The sequence below is a fragment of the Balaenoptera acutorostrata genome (assembly GCF_949987535.1).
Source record: "Balaenoptera acutorostrata chromosome 6 unlocalized genomic scaffold, mBalAcu1.1 SUPER_6_unloc_5, whole genome shotgun sequence".
Taxonomy (NCBI): domain Eukaryota; kingdom Metazoa; phylum Chordata; class Mammalia; order Artiodactyla; family Balaenopteridae; genus Balaenoptera; species Balaenoptera acutorostrata.
Genome location: NW_026645494.1, coordinates 151246 through 178320, shown reverse-complemented (window position 1 = coordinate 178320; position 27075 = coordinate 151246). Strand labels below are relative to the sequence as shown.

At 44.6% G+C, this 27075-nt stretch overlaps 1 protein-coding gene across 1 annotated transcript in view; it reads left to right on the top strand.

Annotated features, from left to right (window-relative positions):
- Positions 1 to 9932: 9932 nt before the first annotated feature.
- The window catches only part of LOC130706611 (NUT family member 2G-like), a 32194-nt gene continuing 15051 nt past the window's right edge, over positions 9933 to 27075 (top strand). The window contains exons 1-5 of the mRNA XM_057539298.1: positions 9933 to 10023; positions 12286 to 12340; positions 19896 to 20215; positions 23840 to 23893; positions 25847 to 26561. Of these exons, the coding sequence (XP_057395281.1) occupies positions 9933 to 10023; positions 12286 to 12340; positions 19896 to 20215; positions 23840 to 23893; positions 25847 to 26561 (1235 nt within the window). The remainder of the gene's footprint in view (positions 10024 to 12285; positions 12341 to 19895; positions 20216 to 23839; positions 23894 to 25846; positions 26562 to 27075) is intronic.

The following is a 27075-nucleotide window of genomic DNA, read 5'->3' as shown; positions in this document are numbered from 1 at the left end:
CATTCGTCAAAACCCATAGGATATGCAACAGAGTAAACTGTAATGTAAACTATGGATATTAGTTAATAGGAATGTATGAACTTTGGCTCATCACTTGTAAAAAATGCCCCACACTATTGCAAGACGTTAATAATAGGGGAAACTTTGGTTTGGGGAATAGATGTGAGGGGGTGTATGGGAACTCTATACTCTGCTCAAATTCTCTTTAAACTTAAAACTACTCTAAATATAGGCTACCAATTTATTTAAACAAAATAAATCTAAGTTGTCTCATCATATTGTGAGGTTATTACCATCTTACAGTTTTTCTATTTGACCTACTTCTTTTTTTTTTTTTTTTTTTAAAGGATTTTCTTTTTTATTTATTTATTTATTTATTTATTTATTTATTTATTTATTTATTTATTTATCTATTTTTGGCTGTGTTGGGTCTTCGGTTCGTGCGAGGGCTTTCTCCAGTTGCGGCAAGCGGGGGCCACTCTTCATCGCGGTGCGGGGACCGCTCTTCATCGCGGTGCGCGGGCCTTTCTCTATCGCGGCCCCTCCCATCGCGGGGCACAGGCTCCAGACGCGCAGGCTCAGCAATTGTGGCTCACGGGCCCAGCTGCTCCGTGGCATGTGGGATCTTCCCAGACCAGGGCTCGAACCCGTGTCCCCTGCATTAGCAGGCAGATTCTCAACCACTGCGCCACCAGGGAAGCCCCTGACCTACTTCTTTAATGTTCATTTCTATCTTCTTTTATCCTTGTAAAAAATATATCAAATGTTTTGTACTATTTCACCTCCCAGCCTATTATCTTTTTAGTTATATGTCTTTCACAAACTTTCATTGGAAACTACATTAGATATCCTTGACTTATTACACTCTATGCCCATTACTATTTTCACCACCTCCCTAGTAATGCTTGAACCTTGGCTATGACCCATTGTCACCTCTGGACAAATAGTTTCTGCTCTCTTTTCTGTCTTCTGTCCTTCTGGGCCACTTCTATCTACCATCATTACCCAAAGAACTGACTTTACAGATTCTATATGCCAGTGTGTAAGACTTGCAGTGTTTTAAGAAGTATCCCAACTTCATGATGATGATTTGGGGTCATTACCAAAGCACTCGGGATCATACATATTATTTTAAGGTAGTTTTATAGGACAACACACATTGGTATTTTCCTCCTATTAACAGAGTAGGAAACTGTGGGTTGATCTGCAGCTATTTTGATTAAGAAAGCAGGATATGAACTCTGCTTCTTTGCTGGGGTACTTGGCACTGCTCCTTCTCTTGCTGGGACATATTTTGCGCCTTTACAGCCTGGCATCTAGGCGTCCTGATCAGACTAATGTTTGGCTTTATTGGATACGTTGACCAGTCTGATTGATATTCTGGTACATACAGGGTACTTGGTCATGGTTGCTCACCTCTGAACCTCAGCTTCATCACCTGCAAAGTGCAACTAATAGCACATCCGCTTTGTGGGGTTTTTATGGATTTGGCAAGCATCATAGTGCCTGGCACGTGCTAGAGACTCAGGTGATGCAGTAATTACCCAAATTTGCATTTTCAGTGGATCCTTCCCACGTGGAGAAGGTGACTCACGGCCTTGGGGGAGGAAGAGCAGGAAAAACAGCAAGGGCAGCATGGGCCAAGGCAAGGAGGTGAGAACTGACATGCAGGGGGTCTCATGCTGGTATCACCAGAGGGCCCAGAGTGAGCCAGGATGTGGGGAGAGACTGGCCGGTCAGTAAGACCAGGCCAAGAAGGGCCGTGTGAGGGGGCTTAGCTTTTACCTTGTGGTAGAGGCCATCCAAAGGAGAAAGTGGAAGATGGGTAGGTATAGACTTCTCCCTTAGGAATTGTCCTCGGGGTCTGTTTATCTCTTGGCAGGGTCCGTTCAATGAGTTGGCCCCTCCAGCACATTCTAGAGAGGACTGGTCATGTCTGACCCTCTGGAGATACAGCCCTGACCTCCTGGCCACCTCACTGAGGAGAGGGCTCATGGGGGAATGGGAATCAGCCTCACTCTGCATCTGTCCACCAGTCCTGCACCCTGGACTCCAGGACCACTCACTTGCAAGAGACACATCCAGCTGCCAGAGGAAGTGACATTTCCTGACTCATCTGGCTAAGAATGAGCAGAGTATTGCTGACCATTCCAGGGGAGTAGCTGCCACAGAAGATCAGGATGGGTACAAGCCATAGAAGATCAGAAGGAACAAAGGTCAGTCCACGTGGGAGTTCACATGGGCGCCTCACAGTCACCAACATGCCCTCGGGTTTCCCTTCCAGCCCAACACACACTCCACCTGCCCACAGTCGCCTGTGCCACCATCACACAGCCCCACAGAGCTCCAAACATCCTCAAACACACACACTCCCTACCTATAAGCAGATGCCTGTGTGCCCAGAACCCTCCTGCTCCAGTATACATACACTACAAACCCCAATACAATCACAGCCACAGTCTTGAATACAAAAACACACCCCCAACGGCCCCCGATAATCAAACACCTAAATCCTCATATCCCACAAAAATCCACCCAACCCCATATAACCCCCCAATGCAAACACACAAACCCTTCAACAATAGCCAAATACATTCAAACCAAACTCACATACTTCTTAATATAAGACACAACCCTCAAAATCCAAATAGAACACATACAGTCCCCCCACAGCTGTGAACATCCACGTATGTACAAATGCCTCAGAAGCTGAGACAAACACAAAATACCATCAGAGAGACACAATGTTTCCAACCTTCTCCTAAATACTCCCCCCACAACACATGATGAACTCACACCCCCAATACAAACATACACCCATCTCCCTCTTGAGATACTATAAACAGCCTCTGTCACATCCCCTGATTATACACACACAGCTAGCAACCCCAATTTACACTGACAACCCCAGTCTCTGCAAATTCCTCCACACCAAAAATACACTCCCTAAACTCTTACCCTACAGGATGAGCATATGTATAACCCCTATACTCTGAATACACACAGATCCAACACACAAAACATTAAAAAGCATACCCTTACCTCTTCTCAAATGCCTGCACACAGAGCCTCAAAACACCCAGAACCAGCCCCACCACCCAGCCGCACCGTGCTACACCAACCGTACACTCATAAAGGCACTCAGGCCCCTCATCTCTCCCCAGATCACACATACACAGTCTCTACACAGCTTTACTATTACCCCAAACCGTCCTATACCCCAAACATACATCCATGAGTTCCCCACACAGCCCTAACCCATGACAGAGGCAGCTCTACCAGGGGCATCATGGCACCCCGAGCGGGCAAATGCCGCTGAGGTAAGTGCCTCCTATGTTGCTGCAATTCTTGCTGCTGTTGCAAATCATCCCTTGACCCCACCGAGGCTGACTGGGACACCCTAAACGGGAAGTGGCAGCATATGAGTCAGGGAAGAGGAAAACTCCCTTCCAGGTATTCCCTGTCACCATCCACTGCACCAAAACATCGGATGACCAGCATGAACAAGAAACAGAGACATGTAACTATACCATGATAGAAATGCAAATTTTTCCAGAAAAAATTTCTCCAAGGGAAGGGGGAGAACTGTGTTCCCCCTAATTATAAAGCCATGCTGTTACAATTCAAAGAAACGTCAGATACAGTACAACAGGCATTGGACTGCATCCATGTTGTAGCTAGATATGAGAAAGATAATTTTTCTGAAGCCCCAAATCTCGCTTGCCAGTAAAGGCACATGGGCCCCGCTGCCCCATCGGCCAGGAACCCAACAGAGGACCCTTAAGGGAGAGAGGGATTTCTGGGACCCTTACTGGTCTCCACCAAGGGGTGGTGCTTCACACAGCTCCATCCTTCATGGGATGACTAACAGACCTCCCTGTATTGGCAGCTCTGGAGATCGGGGTCCCTAATGACGTAACCTTGGGACAGCCCAAGCACAAGGTAGAAATTTTTGCTCAGGCGTTACAGACTCTTCAGCAGACTGGAGTGATGGGCAGCTGTCACCTCTCCGAATCCTGTACCCTGACCTCTGCCAAGGCCTCTGCCTTAGGGACCTGGCAGATCCCTGGAGCGTGGCCCTCCTCTGGGACAACTGCCCATATACTTCTCTAATTATCCTTGGGACACACATAAACAACTTTTCTTATGGCTCTCATTGACAACTGGAGCTCAAATTACAGTGCTTCCTGGGAAACCCTTCAATTATAAGCAAGGGCCACACGTTAGATTACAACGCATAATAGTCAGGGGAGTGGAAAGCATTCAGCTTCCATTGAATGTCACTACTGAAACAATCTTTATTAAAAATCTTGTAGTGGTGGTAGCCCCTTTGGCCCTACCCTTTCCCGTTACAGCTATGGATGCCTTGATGTACCGCAACGCCATTTGGAACAAACCCAAATCCCTGGTCTTCCTGGTGGAAGCTGAATATTGGGAGCCCATAAGACTGCCACCTAAGACAGCAAATATCCCCCAATAACATGTATGACAGGGGGCTGTGGGATTGCAGCCCAAAATTCAAAATTTATGACAAGAAGAAGTCATTAAACACACCATTTCTCCTTTTCAATTCCCCCATTTGGCTGCTATTAAAGCCTGCTATTAATGAGTGGCGCCTTATAAGCAACTACGGAAATATCAATGCTGATCCCCACTATTAAGGCTCCCATTTCCAACACTGTCCAGTTAATTAAGGATATCCAAAGGGCTCCAGGGAGTTACTTTGCTGTGACAATCTAGCTATTATGTTCTATTCAGTACCAGTTATTGAGGAGTCCCAGCTGCAGCCTACTTTTACTGCAGAAGGCACCCAGTATGTTCTAACCTGTCGGCCTACTGGCTATCTTAACAGCCCAGCTATTGCCCACAGTCTTTGCTGGCAAGACCTGGTGTCCCCTTGCACCGTCTGGCACTATACTGATGTTCTAATCCAGAGCCCCTCAGGAGATTGGTGCACGAGGCCCTAACATGGTTGGTGACCCATCTATAACATCCAGGTGGGCTACTGCCCCACAGAAAATTCAAGGGCTCTCCACAACTATTACATTTCTGGGCATTAACTGATCCTCTAAAAGCCAGGAAATTCCTCTTGCAGCTAAACCTCAGCTGTTAACTATTCAGCCCCCCAACACACTATAGCAAGCCCAACTCGTCTTACTTAGGTCTCTTCACACTCCGGAGGCAACAAATACCACACTTGTCCATCATTCGTAGACCCATTTATGCAGCCACGTACAAACCCTCCATATTTTACTGGCGAAGAGCTAAACAATAAGCTTTATAGCAGGCACAAAGGTCAGTTAGTCAAGCCCTCCCACTGGTTCCCCCTGGCTGCTCCTTCTGGGCTGAGAGTGGACTATGTGTCCCGGAGCCTTTGCACTAACACAGCTCCTCCTAGCTGCCTGTGGGCTTCTGGACCAGACGGCTGCTCTCTACACCACTACACCCCCTCAGAACCGATTTGGGAACTGGTTCGTTGGTTTTGGTCTTGGTTTGGTGTGCACTGATGCCAGAGTTTGCTTGCGTCTTTTGCGTTTTGGTGTACACAATGGGAAATACTCCATCTACCCTGAAGGAGAGCCCTTTGGGGCCTATATTAGATAAATGGGTGAAACATAGCCCTGAGCCTATGACTAAGAAACACATGATATACTATTGTAATAGGGTGCGGACCCAAAATATAGGATCAGAAGGGCGGTAGCCCCTGAATGGCTCACTCAACTTTTATAGGATCTCGCAGTTACAAGTGTTTTGCAAAACAGCAAGCTGCACCGGCAGTTGTTCCAACTGCCCACCCTCCCCCCATGCCGCCATCATATTCACCACCTCCTGTTTCCCCTACCCACGGGGATCAAATAGAAGTTTCTGTGTTAACCCCCAGAGCACAGGAGCCGGATTTAGTATCACCATCTAAGACTCCACAGGCCACCCAATTTGGACCGGGAGCCACTTCCACAGCAGGGCAATTTCCCTTGTGCTGACAACCTATAAGAGGCCAGGCGACGCCCTTGGACTTGAGGCGCCCCATTCTAATTTCCCCACAGGAGCCCCAGGGAACTTTGACAGTGGGGAACGAGTTGATTGACTCTCCAATAGATACCACTCCCCAAACCCTCCCTGTTTATCTTAAGAGGCTTGTAAATATTAAACAAAGGGGAAACAAAGTCATCCTAGGAAAAACTTGCCTGTATCTTTGAGATGCAAACGTCCTTTCTGGTCTTCTCCGGAACCCTCATCTCTGCCATCTTTTTAAAATGCATCATTTTAAAAGAGGGTAAAGTAATTTAGAAATTGACTTATCAAGGATAAATAAAAAACCTAAGTGTCTTTTCTGTAAAAATTCAGCCATCTAGACAAGTGAGTTTGATTTTTTCCATCTGTCAGAAACCTAATTTGAATCCAACCTCTTTTTGTAAACTGAGGGGTTTCACGTGGCTGTACCTGACTCCCTGCTGAAATTTGGAAATGACAACTATGACGTCTCTGTATGTTTGTGTCCTCGTATGTGTCTTTGTCTTTGGATAACATTGCTGAGGTTGATTTGTGGATGAGCTCTATTTAATTGGCTTAAAGAAAAGTGAGCACTTACAAACCAAACTATTCTAAATACAAGAGAAATTGAGCTAAATGAGCTTCAGGTTCATGTGAACTGGGAAATAGTCAGTATTAATTAGACCTGGTACTAACGTTCGTTTGTTGATCTAATTAATATAGACATGCTGTCCGAGTCATCAACATTAAGTATAATACTTTTATTGTGCCTAGGTTTAATATAAGCTAAATAAAATCTTGTTATATCTATTGCAAATTTGTCAGCAAGGAAATAACCTGATGTGAAGAAACTTTTAAGGAAAGAAAATGCAAATGAAATAAGAGCTTTAGGTGAACTTTTTAAAATACTTATCTTTTAGGAAGGTCTATCTAAAATTAGTCTCTCCAGATATTTGACCACTTGAAAGTCAGAATTGTGCTAAAATAAGTGACAGAAGGTTTATGGAACGTGGACCCTGAAAAAAAGAGTTCTGTACGTGGTCAGGATTGACTAAGTTTAAAATAAGTTTAATTGAGTAAATAAATTTTAAAAGTAAGCTGGTGCAAAACTTGAATTTCACTTTTCTCTCTGTTAAGAAGACAAGGTTTCTTAAGATTTTGGACTGCCTTTGATACCAGATTTTAAGTTTTTCTACCTTTTAAGAGATCTGTTCTGTACTTGCCTTTGAAATCCTTTATTGTTACTTTGGCTAACTGAATAACTATTGTTTCACAGTGACATGTGATCCTATCTGACTGTTTTAAACCCTTTTCTTATTTTTCGGACAAAACTTCCCAAATCAAATTATAATGAAGTTCCTTTGAGCCCTAGCTAACTTTGGGGTGCTTCAAAGGGCCCCTGAAACATCCCAAAGAGAGATATTAACTAATTCGGTTGACTTGGTATGTTGAATTACACGGGAAGTGTTGTCAAATAAGCAATAAATCTTCTTAGGTTACATTGTATGCCAAATGATACAGGTATTCTACAGATTATATGGAGTTCCTAAAATTTGGTATGTCCTGGTAAAATGTTACCAGTCAGAATTCTCTTTATTATCGGAAAGTGTTGCATGTCACCGCAGTAACCACGTTACTTTGTCAATTGCATCGTAATCAGATTTAAACGTGCCTTCTCTTTGTTTCTTTTCAAGTAGCCAAATGTATGTCTCAGCCCACTCATCTTTGTAAAAATAGACATAGAAGTCTTTCAAATGCTGTTTTAGCAGGAAGTTACTGATGTGTCTGTGCCGTTTACAGTGATTCTGTATATACTCCCCAGCTTCAAAAACACTTCGAACTGCTGCTGTGGTTTCTGGAAGAGTCAGTTGTTGGTTCCTCAATTACACCTGTGCAGCTCGGGTCTGAGTTTTTAAAGAATAGTTAACTTTTAAAGAAGTTTCTTTATCAAAAGAGCAGTTTGAGTTATAGCCATGGTTTTTGCTGGGTTAACATTGGCTTCAGTTAAATCGTTTCAATTATAAAGTAAGTATAACTATGGTGAAGAAGCTTGTCTCATTTTTAAATGCTGAATCACATTTTATTTCTTGAATTAATGCGATAGAAACGTCAAAATTCCGGACCACTGGAATATGCCAACTTTTTTGTTTTGGGGTTGTGTGTATAGATTTTGTTGTGCTGATTTGTTTGCTTGTTTTTTTAAAGAAACTGAAACTGCTATGTCTGCTAGTGGAAGAAAATGCTTTGTTTTGCTCTGAAGATTCTGAAATTATTCAGGCATATCGTGGTTCATAGATTACAAGGAATAATGCTAGTTAAATGCCAATGAACTATTTTTACTCTTTTTATACGAAATGTACAAATTTCGGGGGGGGGATGATGGTGGCAGCGGTGCCGCTTAACTACCTTATGTAAAACACTTGAACATTTTCATCAATATTGCCATCATCTGTTTAATACTCCCAGTATATTTTCTCAACGTGTTTACCTAAAGTTGTATGGAATGACATAATACGCAATAAAATCTGAATTACACCCCCCCCCCAAAAAAAAAGTGCCTCCTTAAGTCTTTCGTCATTGTACACAGTTATGGTTTCACTCTGATGCCTTTGCAAAAATGCTTCCTCTTCAAGAAGATTTATAGAAGGGACCTTCGGATAAATACAAGTTTCTGGTTTTCAGACCATAAAGGTGAACTGGGTAAGATCTTGAAGAATTCTAATGGGAAAACTGATGGCTTCATAAAGCTGTTAACAAAAACGATTAGTTGCACATAACTGGGTAAACTGGTGACTATGGTTATAATTTGTATGGTTTCTATCTGAAAAATGGCTGTTTTAAATCTGTGTTTTCCAGGTGTAAGCAAAAGTCTCCCCTTAAACTAATTATGACTTACAGTAATTTGTTAAATTATACCCTTGTAAGCAGAATTGAAACATTTATCTTTTTCTCTCCACCTGGTTGATCCTGCCAGTAGCGTATGCCTGTCTCAACGATTAAGCCGTGCATGTCTAAGTATGCACTGCTGGTACACTGAAACAGCGGATGACTCACTAACTCAGTTATGGTACCTCTGGTCGCTCGCTATTGCAATTGGATTACAAGTAGTTATACTGATCATTGTTCTTTGTTTCCAGATTGTTTGCTCTTTGTGTCTCCCTGCTGCACTGTGTCTTTGTTAACGTTACTAGCTGCATTACTTATATCCTGTCTATTTTATAAGATTGGTGTCTCTTACAGTACCCAGTATGTAACCAGGCATCCAACAATACTTCTATGGCTAAACATCTTGAGGAAATGGATCACATTTATAACATAAAATAATTGTAATAGTGTGATTCTAGGTATGGGAGGAAGCAACAAGGGAAAATGTCTCCTGGGTCATAATTAGATAGAGGATCCAGAGGATCTTTAATTATCAATAGGGCCTAGTCCAAAAACTAGCACCTGGAGTGGCATATCAAGAATTCTCCCCTGACCTGGGATAAGCCTCCCAGCACCGTGGGACAAAATTTGATCCTGAAATGTCTCCCAAATATTGGTCAAAATCCTGACCAAGAGGAGAGGATCTGAGAAATGGAATATTGCCTGACACATCAGTCATTAGCGATTGCAGCCCTCCAACGTGAGCCGGTGAGCCCTGACGAAACTCAGGATATGAGAATATAGGATACAGGCCCCGGGTAGCTGAGGTACATATCCAATGAATGATTTCAGTGAGCCCAGACTCTTGCATCTTCCCATACATAGAAAACTGCCAAATTCCTTAACTTGAGATGCTGCTTCCCAGGCTTGGAGCTCTCAAAATTCCCGTCAAATAGATCATAACTCTCAACTTTTAGGCTGAGAATATTTTTTTAAGGCTACAGGTGTAAAGGAGACACTTTCCAGAGAGGAACAACAACAACAACAAAAAAACAACGTTTGGAACACTGGCACCGATGGTGGACACTCCCGGAAAGTTCCATCTGACGAAGCAATTAGAAGGGCCGTCACCCCTTTTTCCACAAGACTGTGGAATGGACATTGACAGTAGGGAATTGGAACAGGGAGGAGCCAAATCTGACTACACGTTGGATCTGTTTCTTTGACTTTAACCTTTGCCTTCTGCTGCTTTTGTTCACTAAAAGGATACTGTCTGTACATAATGGCCTGCCTCGGGGAACCCTGTTCCTCTGCCTGAATGTTAAACCAAAGTGCCTTTGTTCAGGGAAACATACGGACTCTGTCCACCTGTGGATGGCTGCAATTAAAAAGAAATTAACACATCCCCTCCCTGAGGCTGGCCATTCCAGGGGATATTCGCAAAACTTATGGCCCTTTTACTTTACCTCCTCATCTCCTCCCCATCTCTGTGCTATAAAACAAACTGGCATCCAAACCCCGATAAGATGGTTATTTTGAGACTTTAGTCCGCCATCTTCTCGGTCTGCTGGCTTTCCGAATAAAGTCATATTCCTTGCCTCAACACCTCATCTCCGACTTATTGGCCTGTCGTGCGGCAAGCATAGCAAGCTTGGACTTGGTAACATCTTTACTCAGGACACGGTGTCACAAAATGGGACATTGTTTTCTGTTTGTTTGTTTTGTTTTTGTGTTTTGTGTTTGTTTTTGTTTTGGGCTGCACCACGTGGCTTGTGGGATCTTAGTTCCTCGACCAGAGATCGAACCCGCACTCCCTGCAGTGGAAGCTCAGAGTCCTAAGCAATGGCCTACCAGGGAATTCCCATGGGACACTGTTACCTTGCAGTCATGGTCCTCACCTTTGTGAGACAGAGGTAGTAGTGTAGCAGGATTGAGAACGTTGTAAAGTTTAAGATAAAGATTAGGTGGTGAAAGCAGGATTTCACAGGAAGTGAATCTAGTGACACTTGCAGTGAAACGTTGTCAATTCAGAGTTAAGAAGACTGTGGACAATGTGTGGAGTTTGCAAATAAACTTCATTTTCTAGAGTCAAATCTGCCAAGGCTTCCACTAAATTTGCAGTTGTGGCTATAACCTTAAGACAACTGAGATAGGCATAAGCAACTGACTCAAGTTGCATGCTATAAGAGGCAAAAGGCCTATGTTTACTACCATGCTCACATAGTTCCGCGGGGCCTGATTATGCCATTCATGCACAAATCAAGTAAAAGGTTTTGAATAACCTAAAGTTAATCTATTAGGTAGAGATCTCTTTGCTAACTTAAAAGGGCTAATATATTTTGCCTCCAGTGGAGATCTCACCTTAAAGTTTCCGGATCAACCTGAACCTGATCATTTGGGTAACCCTAAGGCAGGCAGCTCTTGCAGTGCTTGTTTTAGCCTTGTAAAAGCCTGCTTATGTTTATTTTCCCAAGCAAAGGATTCAGGAACTAAATCTTTAATAAGTTCATAGAGTGGAAGAGGTAACAGAGAAAAATTTGGAACCCAGAGCTTGCAATAACCAGCTAAACCTAGAAATCCACAATGCTAGCACTTAGTTGTGAGTCTAGGAAGTTCCTGTATCAGCCTAATTCTCTCTGGAGATAGCTGAATTCCTTCAGTGCTTAGATTATGTCCTAGGTAATGAACAGTGTCTAGAGATCATTGTAATTTTTCCTTTGTGTTCTTTCTCAGCTAACTGTTGCAGCAAATCAATGGAATCTTTTATGCATGCCTTATGGAATCTTTACAGTAGCTGAGTACAGCAGGAGGTTATCTCCATATGGTAAAAAGGTTGATTTCTCAGGGAACTAGAGGGTACTTAAATCTTGGTGAGGTACTTGGGAGATAAAAGAAGGGGTCCCAGTGGACCCTTGAGGCATAAAAGTGCAGGTATATTGTTGATTGTTCCAAGTAAAGGCATATAGATATTGGCTGTTGGGTCTCCGGGATGCTGAAGAAAGGTGAACAAAGGTCTCCAACAGTACACCATTCCAAGTCAGTTGAAACTTGTGACAGAAGGGTGGCTAGGTTTGGAACAACAGGAAAACAGGGAATAACTTTTTATTAACAGCTCCCAAGTCCTGGACAAATCGCCATCCTGCCAGGTTTCCAACCAGGCAAGATTGGCATGCTGCAGGGACGAGTACAGGAATGACTACCTCCCGGGAAATTAAGTTTTCTACAATAGGTGTGACACCTTGTATGACCGCAGGTTTTAATAGTTGTTGAGGAAACCTAGGGAGAGGTTTAGCTACATCTATCTGAATCTTTATAGGTTTGCATTTTTTTTATTCTTCTGATGTTAACACTGTCAGAAGTAGCCCCCAAATTTGCAGGCATCTCCACCAAATTAGAGAACTTTTGCTGAACTTCCTCTTTTATGTCCAGGACAGATTGTAAGGAACATAAATAATCAGGTTCAGGTTGATCAGGAAATTTTAAGGTGAGACCTCCACTGGAGGCAAAATGTACTGGCCCTTTTAAGTTAGAAAAGAGATCTCTACCGAATAGATTAACTGGGGCTATATTGCATAGCAAAAAGGAATCTTGGTTGAGACAAAAATTCTCTCTGAACTTTATTAGGTACTCCCACTATGGAAACATCCTCTTGACTCAGAGGGACCTGTTGTTCTTTGAGGGTGGGATTTAGAGTAGAAAGCACAGCTCTGGTTCAGGCTAGGGATAGGGTGTTAAAGGGTTAGGAAATTATGTTTACAGTTAGGGTTAGGGTTTAATGCAGATTTCAAAGTAAAATATGAGAGTGGGGTTTAAAGTAGAAAGCATAGCTCCAGTATCAACTAAAATTTGGCAGTTTTTCATCAATTTTCTTTCTATTTTCCTCTGGGCTGTTTAAGGTAATTGCTGGTAATAGTTTACCAGAGAACCTCTGGAGTTCTGCCAACTAGGGGAGAGGGTCATGGGGGGGGCCCTCCCTTTAAGACAGATATGAGAGCATTTGTGAAGAGTTTGCATAGGACCTTTGAGGACACCTTTTTTTCTAGTGTCCTCACTGATTACAAATGAAACATCAACTTTGGGTCATCGAATTGATCATGGACCCCTAGGAGGTTGTAATGGGGGGAGGCCTAGGTGTTATTTTGTGTCTCTTGCCTTAGAGCTGATGTAACTGTAAGGCTATGAGCTTGGTGGATTTCTGTTTGTGATCTTGCTCCAAGGTCCTTTCAAAATGCTCAGCTACAGTCAGGAGTTCAGTCAGGCCTACAGCCTCCCAGCCTATTTTCTGCCCTTTTATCAATCCACTAATCTCAGAAGATAATCCATTTACAAAGAGGGCAGTTAAAGTAGGCTGAGTGGCCTTTTTATTGCTTGCAACCCCAAATGCTGTAAAAAGAGAGCCTACAAACTGGCTCTAAAGTCTTCCACAGATTCACCCCTCTTTTGTTTGTATGAGTGAATAACAGGCCAATCATTATTAGGTCAATTAATAATAGACCAAGTGTGAGCAGGGAAGATTTTAGGAATAGCTTATAAAAGGTTAGTTGTTATTCTGCAAGCCTTTTTAGGTTGAGGATCTTGAATATCATCCTAGGGATTATGTCATTTTGCTTCCCGCGTCCATTCTGGGGCTTCCCCCAGTCCTACCAACATGTGTACAAGCGGATAAAGATCTAGCAGTTTGGGGACATAGGCCGTGACAGTGACTCTAAATTCTTCAAAAAATGTTGGGAGTTCCTCCCTAGGTTTAGAGAATTCTTTGACTATAGCTCTCAGTTCAGTCTTTGACCAAGGGGTAAAGGACACCTGAGGGGGCTCACCTGCAACCTCAGCTAGTTTTACTTTAAATGGCAATTGTTAAATATTCTCTTGGGAATAGAAAAGTATTTCAGACAGAAAATGAGTAAAACAAGAGTACTCAGGTGAAAAAGGAAAGGGGGGACAGTAGGAGTTAAATCTGCAGTCACATCCGTCCTATGGTCTTTTGTTTCAGGTACCTTTTGTCTCTTTAATTTTTCATTAGCTTTCTGTTCTAAGTCTCTAAACGAAGCTATGTTGGAATCTTGAAACCTTCTGTAAACTTTTACATACCAATTAAAGCAGGCATCTCATTCTCCCTGTCCAATTTGGGAACCCTTGCTCTCCAGTGTTTTCCTCAAATGAACAATCTTGTCTAACTGTAACATTCCCCACAATGACCATTGTAATTCTAGATCAATATTAGTATAATTTTGCCATCTTTCTAAATATCTACAGCCTCCAGGACCATAGTTCTCAAATATAAAATAAGCAGGTGTGCCAGAAGCTGGCATTCTCAACTCTTTGGGGATAAAGGATCTCATTTCCTTAGCTAGCCTTTGTCAACCCAAAAGAACACACAAAAGAACTGCGCCTTAATATATCAGCAGTAACAAAGAGATGTTACTATGTCCTGGCCAAAAGAAGGCCTGGTATGCACCACCACCAATTCCCAGGGATCCTTGGACTGAGGAAAAAGATCCAACCAGCAAATCCCAAGGAATGGAGACTGCAAACTGATGCCTAACCAAATGGAGAACTATAGCCGCCACCAACAGTTCCAAGCATGGAAACTGAGGGCTGATGCCAAACAGATGGGGAAGTGCAGACTACACTGTCAGCAGTGCCCAATGTGGAATCCAGGGACCAAAATTAGGGGCTAGGGTTTACCACTCAAAAATATACTGGCAATAACCAAGAGATGTTACTGTGTCCTGGGAATTTCCATCTGAAAGGCTAGGGGTTTGGCCTCAGGGAGAATCCTCTACCAGCCAAACTGACCTGCCCTGTAAAGGAAAGCCAATTAGATTGCCAGCACAAACTCAATCAAAGAGAATGGAGCTCAAACCAAGAGGAGCTTAGCAACAACCTTCAGGAATGGCAAGAAAGACAGTGAACTCAAAGCAGTTGTGGGCACCACACCTGTTTCTCCTTGTCCCAAATGTTATCAGAAATTTGCTTCAGATCCCATCACTGCCACCAATATATTTATCTTTTTCTTTTTAAAAAGATAAGCATTTAATCATAAAATCATCCTGTTAGCAAGAGGAATCATAAGAGTGGATCTTAGAAAAGTGCACATACATATTTTTATACAGAACATTTCTGGAGGGATACATATTCAACTGTTAGTGGCCACCTCTGAATGCCACCAATGTATTAAAAAACAAAATTTAACTGAGTAAATTTGAAGATTTACTTTGAAGTTTGAATAAATTGTCTTTATTAAACGATTCATGAATCAGGCAGCATCTCATCTGATAGAAAGGGAGATACTCCAACGGGTTACACAACATGGAAGGCTTTTTGTTTTTTGGCCACGCCACATGGCATGTGGAAATCTTAGTTCCCCGACCAGGGATCGAACCCATGCCCCGTGCATTGGAAGAGCAGAGTCTTAGCCCCTGGACCACCAGGAAAGTCCCAGAAGGCTTTTAAAGTAAAGAGGCTGGGACAAGGAAAGAAAGTCATCATCAAGGGAAAAAATGAAAGTTCACTGGAGGAAAGTGAAACTTCAGGTGACAATGGCTTCTCATTGGCTAAACTGCGGAATTTTCTATTAGCTATTTCTATTTTCTATTTCTTGTTGCTGGCCAGGAAGGAAGTCTTCACTCCTCCAGCTGGGGTAGTAAAGTGGTTGCACTTCCTGTTTGGGGTCAGTGAATGACCTCTTCCTCTTGGGGTAATTGATGATGAGTGACACGGCATGAGAGCTCCCTCTACGGGCCTTCCAGACTCCAATTCTAGTTGAGGTTTCCTTTTATTAACATTCACAGCATGTTTTATTGGCAGGAGGATTCACAATGAGGGAGAAAAGGCCACAAGACTCACCATAAAGAAGGCTCAGAAATTCCTGGGTGGGTCCAAGGGAGGCACAAGGTGGCTGTGGGGTCAGCTGCTGGCCACAATGATCACATGGTTCCATCTGATGGGTTTGCAGCTCGATGTGGAATAGTGAATAAAAGGGTCAGTTCATCCTATCAGAGAAACATGAAACTGAGATAAGCTTCCCACTGCTAGAAGCATCATGAGCCTTCAGAAAAGAACAGAGAACATGTCTAAAGGGTTTGGGAACATCAGAGCCATATCTCCTCAGAGTGGGACTCCCCAGGCTCTCCAGGTCTCAGTCCCCAACTCTCCCTCAGGGACAAAGCCTCCTCACCTCTGTCCTTGTGAGCTCACTGATCCCTAGAGGTCCTGCCTATCCCTGAGGACTTAGGTTTCCATGGAGACAGGTTGGTTGAGACCTAGTGATACAGTTGACCAGCCTGATATGCAACAGTTCCCACCACCCTGGGGCAGTTGGGCTCAGGGACACGTGGCTCTGGACCCCATGTGGAGGGTGTCCTTGCACGTCAGCTGTGCCCCAGAAGAGCCAGTAACGCCTGTAGCTGTCCAACTGATTCTCAGGGTATTTTCCTGGGAGAGCCCTTGGTCATCTGACCGCCTATCCAGGAAGCCCCGTGACTTTCTGACTGCTACCTGTCACGCCAACAACACACCTGTGAAGGTTCTGCTCTGCATGGCCATCTGTCCACCAGGCCCCCCCTTCTAGGGACCCAGATGCTAGGACCACACAAATGCTGAAGGAGTGTCCACCTGCCTAAGGTACAGACACCCCTGTATCCATCTGCATGATTTCTACTGGGAATCAACAACATTTATGGGGATTCTTTGGCCCTAAAGAACAGACCAACCTGATAGGAGCAATGCAATGATTCACAATTACCAGGGTCAATGCACATATACAGGGGCCCATAGCCCCAGATGCCCCACTCACAATTCACATGGGTGTCCCATACGTACCCACCGATGCCCAAATATTCTTGCTTCATACATACATACATCCAAACACGCACATCAGTGGTGTGCTGGTAAGTGCTAAAAAACTCTCCGAGAAAGGTGGGAAAGACTTCACCTATGCTATCTACGTGGTACAAATATTCCCAGCATGACCAATTTCAAGCTACCCACCTGACATCACTGAACACAGAGCTGGGAAGAGATATGCACCATTGACTATCCCAGGATAGTATGAACCAGTTCCAGCACATCCCATACCTTTTCCTATGAATTTGTGCACACAATCCACTTACACCCCAAGTAGAACCCTCAACTCCCATCACAGATATATAACCAAAAGGATACCACATACACATATGTGTTTGTACATATACATATATATATATATATATATATATATATATATATATATATCCTGAACACACACGTACATTTCTACCCTCACCCTGAATAAATACACAAACAGACTACCTCTTACTACCTAAATTTTTACAGACAAAACCTTACTCACCCTGAATATTCACATTCCACTCTCACAACTATATATACACACTCAACATGGGCCTGAAAACAAACACGTGCAACCAATATGCCATCCAGATGTACACACTGAGTACCTAAACACACAGGCTCACCAAGTACACAACTGTCTCATGGGCAACCCAAAAAAGACCCATATGCAATCCCACAGCCCTAAAATACATATACTCCAGGATTCCTGCACACACACATAACCTACACCGTCTACTGGTTTCCAAACACACAAACTAAACTCTCACATCCCCCAGAATACATACCCCAGAAGCCCCAGGAACTCAAAAACACACACAGCCACAAATAACCTATTCTTATCAAATACAGCTGACCCTTGAACAACTTGGGGGTTAGGGCGCCAACCCTCCATGCAGTGGTTCTGCATCCATGGATCGTGTAGTAGTCCTGTAGTATTTACTGGAAAAAAAATCCACTAGAAGTGGACCCGTGTGGTTCAAACGTGTGTTGTTCAAGGGTCAACTGTACATATAAGTCCACCTCACTAATACTGAGAACACACATACAAGCAACACCGCTAAATTCTTCAGGCATTACATTTGGAAATAGACACATAGAGGACTCTAAGCCTCCTGATATACTCACAAATCACAAATACACACACCCACAAACTACTCATGAGTATACACCCCAAATGCTCAGACACACTCAAAACAGAAAAACACCAACAACCTCTGCAGTCTTACTAATATACATACACAATTCTCACACACCTATGGACACACACATGCAAATATTCCCAAGCCCTGAACATACAGATCCCCTCCCAAACACTATACATTATGCTACCTCTCCAGAATACAAGCTCCCCATCACTACCCCAACATATAAACTGTATATGTGTGGGGGGGTGTTTATATATATATATATATTTCTACCCTCACCCTGAATATATAGACAGACCACCTCTTACTCCTACCAAACACATGTATAAACACCCTAGCATTCTCCAAAGAAATACACTTTGAATACTCCTAACAACTCCATACCTTATGAACAAACTTTGATAATGCATGAACCTGATGATGGACACACACACAGATTAGAATACACAAGTAAGACACATGGAAGTGTCTCCAGCAAACCATTTATGAAACAACTTCCATATATCAAATTATCCCTAGCTATTAGGAGCCAGCTCACACATATGCAAGTACTAACAAATACCCATATCACGTATTTCTAATACATAGAAATGCAATTGTCCAACTTCCCTGTAGAAACATAGAACCCCACCTCTTTATCAGATACACATATACTCACTTCCCAAAATACATAAGCTTCAGAGGCTCCTACTGAAAATTACAAATGCACAGCCTCAGCAAATATTCTTCCAAGTGGCCATGCCCCTTGAATACACACACAAACTCATTTAACACATAACTCTCCACAAGTCCCAAATGCAACCACAATTACCCAGAACACTACAAATATGCAATAATATCATCCTATATGCCCTTTGTTCCAAATACACATACAGTACCACACTACTGGCATATACATAACCCCACATTCCCAACCTCTCACACAGAATTAACTCTGCCATCTTGCAGAATACAGAATCATACAAACACAACATACCTACATATACAACATCCACCAGTCCCATAAAATAGTCACAGACTTGCCCTCTACACAGCCAAATATACATAGACAGCTCCTGAAAATGCACACACACAAACACCCCATAACCATACAACATGCCCTGAATACACAAATGATCATCCTACATTCCCCAAATATACAAAATAAACAGACTGGACACCCAAAGTAATATACACCACTACTTTTCCTGACATTGCCCTTATGCATATGCAGATAATCCTTCCAAATCCACCATTAGACACACATAAATCCCCAAATTCATGGGTGAAAAAAACACATGTAAACATATTCCCCAAACACCTAATTACAAACACCTAACCACCAACTCCTTGAGTATGCCTGCGTCACATCTCAACACCCTCCAAGTACAACACTCATTCTTACACACTCTCACAAAAACACAGGCTGACCTCCCTTCAGACACAAACATCCACAGACAAAACCAACCCACACATTTGACTACATATCAGATTCCCACCAACAAATTAAATATGTACAGACCCCATCTATGCTTGCAAATCAATCATGATTTGACATCAGACTACAAATACATGTTTATTACCACATTCAGCAAAGTTGCTCCCATCACTGACAAAAGAATGCAGTTTGAACATAAGTGGTGATTGATGTTTTTATGATAAGAAGGAAGACACTAGTGAAACCATGAGTGTGTTCCTTCGATCTTCACTCATTTTCCAATCACCTGAGCTACACCTTTGGAACCAGATGAGGGTTTTCAACTCGCAAGAACGTCCCTCTAGCTTCTGTACTCTTCAGAACGCGCAGCCTAGAACGGCACCTGGGCACCTGTTTAATAGCTCACACACACTATTCCCCCCCCACTGTAGGCCCCGCAATCACTGAACCCTTCATGCAGCCGGCTCCCCAGTGGTGCCAATAACCCTGGGGTAAACCCCTCAAGGGAATCGAGCTCTATGGGGGCGTGAATCCACACTGTGGGGAGTCTCCTTACACGGACAAGGGCACAAACAACCCACAGGGTGAACAACAGCGCAGAGCGGTGACACCTGAGGGGTGAAAAGTCCCCGTACCCCTTACCTCAGGGTTCCTGGAATTGACTCTCGAGGCCGCCATGACAGGCCCCACCCCCGCCGGACGGCCGTTGGGGCCCCACCCTCCGCGCTCGCGCATGCGCTCCTGTCCTCCGGAGCCGAACCAACTGCCCCAACAGACGCCAGGAGCCGTGGGAGGATGGCGGTCCGCGTGCCTGAGAGCCCCGCCCCAGTGGGCGTGCGCAGGCGTGCAGGCGCGGGGCACGCGGGCATCTGGTCCTGCAGCTCTCTGTCAGAGAGGAGAGAGGTGGAGTGTCGGGCACGCTGCGGAGCGTCTCTGGCGACGCTCCTCGCCGGGAACATTTGTGCTGGTCTCTTCTTAAAACCAGCTCTTGTGAGATGTGCACTCGTGATTTTTCTATTGCACACGTGAAACCCATGCACTTAGCTACAAAGAGTTCTGGAGAGCTCCGCTCTAAGCACAGTAGCCTCAAATTGGGGCAAGTGCTTTCATGCCCTTTGGACTGCAGTTCCTTGGTTCTTGTTTATGCCTTTCAAAAAACAGTAGGTCCTTTTTCCTAGCAAGCCTGAAGTTTCCGCTAAAGAACAATTCTAGCAAAGAATTCAGACCTGGGAAACACTCTTAAGATACTGTCTCCTGACTCCGTTCCTAGAGTTTTCCCAAACGCATTTACTCTACTAGAATATTTTTTCTCAGTGTATTTAATACATGGAGGTTTTTCAATAAATGTTGATTCACAGGTGTTTCCTTTGTACTTTTTTTTTTTTTTTTTTAAATAACTTTGAGAGAGAGTGGCCAATCTGGGCCAATTTCAACACAGCAGGTAGTATGGGAACAATTTTACTTTCCCTCCCTCCTTTTTTGTAATATCTTGCAGACTTTCAGTTGGCATTAAAAATAACAACAACAACAAAAATAGTAGCGGGATCAACTTACTGACCTGACTTTGTAATACTTCCCAAAGAAACTTCAATCATCAGATCCTCTTTCTGGTCAATTGCAAGATTAGAGCATTTCTCACTCAACAGGATGCCTCTGAAGACCCCTCACATCTAACAGCACTAAGCGCCTCCAAGTGCCCAGACATGAAAACTCCATAAGACACAAACATGGTATCTCTTCGTTTCTTTAATGTTTCGTGATTGAGTGGAAGATGAACTGTCTTCTGAGGCTTGTGATGCATGTCCAGAGTTGTTTTTTCTCAGTAGTCAATGCCTGCCCGCAGCCTCTGTGCAGGAATAGTCAGAGATCATGATCCAAAGGACTTTTAGATACTCCCTTCTGTGACTGGTCTTCCCAAATTACACTTGGGCTAATTTGATTATCTCTGTCCCTGGGGTGTAGGATTTTGAAGTATTACAAAAGTGATTGCAGAATTGGGACTGGCTAATTTTTGCACATTGCAATTTTTGTATCAGTGGCCTTGAGAAGAGTCCTTCAAATACTGTATCAGAATTATGAGTGAGAATCTTGTAAATAACTGGTTGAATGACTGAACAAAGGGAGGAAGCAACAAGGAAGCCTGCCTTTCTCGAGTGCCTGGGTACAATATTTTGCCTCACCATCCCTCTAGTATGAAGTTATTGGTTGAAAATCATATGAGTTTTCCTTCATTGTAAAAGCTCCAGTACTGAGCGATATTCCCAAACTGTTTATTTTTTTCAGTCCCCGACAGGAGTTTCTTTAGATATAAAGTTCATTTAGAAACTTTATGTCTAAAGTTTCTTTAGACATAAAGTTTCACCATGCTGTTGCTTGAAATATTCTCACCTTATCTTCTCATCTTCTTCTGAGTCAGTTTTTCCTGACAAGAGGCAAGGAACTTCTTAAGCACCAACAGGAGTCTTTTTCACACTGTGGAACAGTCCTTCTAAACCTCTGTTTCCTTCCCCAACACCCCACAATCAGTTGGAGTTCTACTGCAGCTACAGCAGTGAGAGAATCTCGTCTCGCAAGAGATTTGGTTGCCATCCTCTGAGGTTTTCAGCCTTCATCTCCCTTGACAAGTTTCCTAACAGTCCTCTCTTCTCACAACACAAAACACGAATACTCTTTCATATCCTTTTGATAGTGGTAAACTGACTGACATGGATTCTCAATATGAAAATAATAATCAAACAAGTTTTGTAAAAGGAATGCTACCATGATTCCCATGCAGATGGGGCCATATGCAACGATGAGCCTAGATTGTAAAGAGCAAGTGTATGTAATGCAGACAGGAAATTAACAAACTTGTAAGCAGGGCTTGCAGGCTAGGATTTAGATGGAAGTGGGCTTGTCTGAATGGGGATTGGACACTGGTGGATAAACTCTTGGCATTGTGTCAAGGTGCACATCCATCTCATGGGTAGTGGACTTTTAACACCTAGAAAAACCAGGGCTCTAGGATGTTTAGTCCCTTTAACATAAGGAAAGAGAAGAAGATTTTCTGCCTTCTTGTTCCTTACTTCTGTCCTTACCCCTACTAAGCCAAGATGTTCAGTGCTATATGATGGCTCTTCCAAATCCATTTCATCCAAAGAGCCTGCAGATTTTGTGTATGTTTACAGTTGTGTTTTCTGTTGGAGCCAAGGTGCACACTTGAGTCTCGTCACTCCAAGGTCTCTTTCTCATAAGGATGAGTAACTGATAATAGCTTACTATGTTCTGATTTTTTGGTAGTGTTGCAAGATAAAATACAGATTTCAAGTTAAATGTAAATTTCAGATAAACAGGGAAAGAATTTGCAGTAAAACTATGTCCAAAATGTTGCATGGGACAAAGTTGTACTAAAAATGAATTCCTCGTTTATGTGAAATTCAAAAGTCAAATTCAGTTAGGCATTTATTACTTTTCTTTACTAGATCGAGCCACCCTATTCTTTCAGGTGCTTTGAAATGTAAGAGACTAGAAATTGTTGTTCTAGGAATCTAGTGCAGAAACAGAGGAGCCACGATACCCGTACAAAGACAATCATTGAAAATCTCCTCAGATATATTGGAACATATATGAATTTTCATCTAGAAAAAAAAATGAAGGCATTTTAAAAACTGAAAACAGATTGCCTTCGTTTTTAGTTGCATGACGTATCTCTGGGAAGATTTTAGTGAAAGAGATAACACTGGTTTCCTCCGGGAAAGAGGATTGGGTTGACAGGGGAAAGAGGTGGGAGGAGGACTCGCCACTGCATATTCCATTTTGCACAATTTAATTTTGAACCATGAGAAGGTGTTGCTCGCTTAAAATATTATACTAAAATCATTTAAAAGGTAAAAAACTAAATCTTTTACAACCATGGAATACTATGAGAAAGACATTTAGTGAATTCTGGTCTTGGACATGGGGGCTGCATGACGGTTTTTTGATGGACGGGGGCTTTCCAGCACAAAGGGTCATTAGTAAGGCTGGTCCTGCTGGATGTTGGTTGGAGCACAAGGACCACTCCCTTAGGAGTGATGTACATACAGCAGTCAAAGACACTGGATCTGCTGAGACAATCCTAATTTCAAATACTCAGTTCCATGTGGCCATAAATACCCAAGTGTTTATCAGACTAACAGTTCTGAATTTTGTTCAGAAAGTCTAGTCTCTGTTGAAGTAAGTCAAGAGCCAGGTAGGAAGCAGAGTGTGTTGAGGGACACAAAACTAGGTTGATGGAAAAAGAAGTGAAAGGAAGGGACCGTCAAGTCCAACCTCGGTGCCGTGAATCAAAAAAACAGTCTATAAACTGCGTAAAGAGGCACACGCCAATTGTGTTGCCACTGTGTGAGGTGGAAGGAACTTCCGGTTCTTGCCTACCTGCCAGAGGCCTCGTGGAATGTCTCCCCACCCCCACCCTACCCAGACCCACGTGCCCTCTGCCCCTCCCACACTGCAGAACGTTTCAGCCACATTCTACTGTTATGACTCAAACCGGCCCCTCCTTCAGTTGGACCCTGAGCGTCTGTTGAAGCAGGTCACTCTCTGGGTCCTGGTCTTGACTTTTCTCATTGAGGCTACCAGGCAGCAGTAGTCCGTGCCCAAGCCTGCAGGACGGCTTCAGAAGGAGGTAAGCCTATAGGCTGGGGGTGTGTTCTCAGAGACCCTGCCATCCCTCACATCCTTCGGGTTCACACGTGACACTTCACGGTGGGCACACAGTTGGACTGAAGTAGAGGGAGAAGAGAGCACTGGACACACGAGGACATTTCACCTGGGGAGACTGGGGAGCCTGAAGAAACCTGAGACTGCACTGGGGAGGAGGGGTCATTGGAGGTGGATCAAGAGGAATTGCCCTGGCTATGGAGAAAGGATGGCAGCAGGCAGGTTGATTCTTTCTAGAAGGGAGACAAGCCACTTTGAAACGTGTGTGTAAGGATGTGTGTGATGTCCTGGTGGTGACACAGGGAGGGTCATGAGGAAAGCCTAGACGTGTCTTGGGTTCCTGAGGCACCTGAAGCTTGCCTCACCATATCTTTCTAAGGGATTGGAACAGGAGCATACTGTATCTAAGGGGGCCGTGGGGAGAGATGGTCTTGGTGAGAAAACTATTCAGTGGGGCTGTGTGTGGCCACACCTGCAGTGAAGTGTCCTCTCCGAGAGCTAGGCAGGAGGTTACTCTAACTGCCGCAGCCCACACCTCGTCCACTCCTCCCAGCCCAGAGCTCACTTCTCAGTTCAGGCAACTGTTGCTTTGGATTCAACAGGGGATGGGCAACCGTGTAACTTCAGCCAAGAGAGGGCTCAGGTTCCTGAGTTGCTCTGAATTGTTCTTCCTTTTGTGGAATCGCAGTACTTCAGATCTACTTCATCTCGTCCAGTATCTCATGGTGGACCCTCAGGCTGCCTTGAGAGGAAGAGTTTGTTCATATTTCCTGTCACTCCTTCATGGACAGGGGACAGATGTGGAGTGGGGTTGTTTCGGGTGGAATGTCTTTGAAGGCTGCTTCCTCTTTTAAAGGGGGAAGGAGTGTAGCCCAGGGGCAGGAAGACGATCTTCTGTGTTATTATTAAACGTCCTATGACACCTGTTCTGGTTAATTAGGTGCACCGTGGTGTGTACCTTGTTCTCCTGAACAGGGATGTGATCTAAACAACTTGATCGCCATGGCAACTGGCTTATGCCTGCTTCTCACATTGTCTTTCCGTTATGGGGAGCTGGAGGAGGAAGGACCACAGGCGGTCTGTACTCCCATGACCAATGTAACATGACAATTCCCTGGCCCTTGTTTAATCCTCTGCAGCCACCACTGGCTGTGAAATGACAGAATCTAAGGGACACGCGCCTACTTCTCACACACCACTCCCCCCACCCCCGCCTCCTAGGAACAGAACTCCTGAGTGATGACAGTGACTCTGGGCACTGGGGAAGGGGTGGCAGGACCTGGCCCATGTTACGTGTCTGCTGTGGGTTGTTCTGAGATGCAGGTGCATTCTGGGCCAGTGTTATGGGTTTGTATCAGGATTCCATTAGAGAGATATTTTCCAGCATTTTGTTTCGTTTTGTGAGGCTAGGAAAGAAAGGGGATTTCTACTGAGCATCAGGAAAAGGAGGACTGAGGAGGAGGTGGGGCCCTAATATTTTACACAATACCTGTCCACAAAGGGCTTTTGGGTGCCTAGAACTTACCTTGGAGAAGGTCCCTACCTGCTAGTACGCCGGCTAAGGGGCATTTCTCACAGAGCGGATGTCCACACAGTTCCAGATCTTGGGAGACAGCCTGTGAGGCTTAGGTGCCAGGGGGTGCCTTAGGGAGGCTCTCCAAATCAGTGCTTGCTGAGGCGATTTCTTCTCGGCAGACAGGGGTCAGGGACCTTGGTGGATGGGCACGGGGTCACCAGTGGAATAATTCTCAACTGGAGGTCAGGGCATGAAAATCACTTGAAGACATTTGCACGCTGCACAGTTTCCCTTGTCCAAGTGTCCCTCACCTGTGGAGATTTACACTCTGATGGCACAGAAAGCCTCAGTCCCACTTGCTCATTCTCCTCCTCCATTCACTCCTTTCCTTTGCCTCAACAGCATGTCCAGTGCTGGGAACGGATGTGACCATGAACCCCGGTGCCTCCTTGTCTACTTTCACGGCAGTGCCCTTCCCTCCACCCATTCCTGGCGCCCAGCACCGGCCACCCTGGCAGCAGCACCTGCCACGTCCCATCACCCCAGCATTCCCTCCTGGCAGCAGCCTGCTGCTGCCAGCTTTCCCCAGGACGCCTATGGTGGCTAATGGTGGCCGTGGCCCCAGTGCCCCTGGGGCTTGCAACCTCACTGTCCAAGTCAGGTCACAAGGGAGGACAGTGGAGGCCCCCCAGACTCAGACCTTTGTCGTTACTCAGGCCCCCCTCAAGTGGAGCGCTCCAGGGGCCCTCAGCAGGAGTGCTGCATGTCCTGCACCCGAATTCATAGCAACCCCTGTAATGGGGACCGTTGTGACTGCTCCAGCTGTTGGAGTTAGTCAGCCTGGCAAGGGAGACTGGACCCCAGGCTTTCCTCCTCAAGCTCCACCACCAGCTGCCCAGCTGGCCCCTATCATTCGCCCAGTGAACTCTGGGCCATGGCCACATGACACTTCCAGGGAGGGCCGCCTGGCCACCAACCAGTCCAACGCCTCGCTGGATGGCTCCTCTAACACCCAGAGAGAGTACAGTAACTTCCGACGTTGGCAGCGCTTCAAGCCCCTGGCCCGGAGACACTTTCACCTGAGTCCTGATGCAGAAGCTTTTTCCTGCTTTCTCATGTGAGTGAACGCTCAGCGGGTCCTGAGCTTATGGGAGCTTTTAGATAAAGAGGAACTGGGGATGGACTCGCACGTTAGGTTTCTAGGGCTACTGGAAGGAAGGTGTGAGGGCGATGTCCATGCTATGAGAAGGCACACTGTCGGTCACATGGGTGGGCCTGCCAGTCCGTGACATCAGGACTGAAATGTGCCCCATCTCAACTGGCCCCACCACCCTGTGAGTCTGGCCAGCTTGCTCTTCCATGATTCTCATGGTAATACGGACTGAAGACTTGCAGTCAGAGAGGGTCGTGGTGTAAGGTGAGGAGCCAAGGAGTGGAGGCCGCCCTCTCCTGTGGTGCCGTGTCCTTCATACAGGACGTGAGCGCACATGGCCAGGGGAGGCCGCTTCAGAGGAGGGGGAGGAGCGCGGGGCCCAGGAGAGCGCTTTATGCATGCCTCCACTTCGTTGTGGAGAATTCCACTAGGAACAGGGTGATGGGAGAGCTCTCCTAAGGCCGTGGGCTCTCTCCCA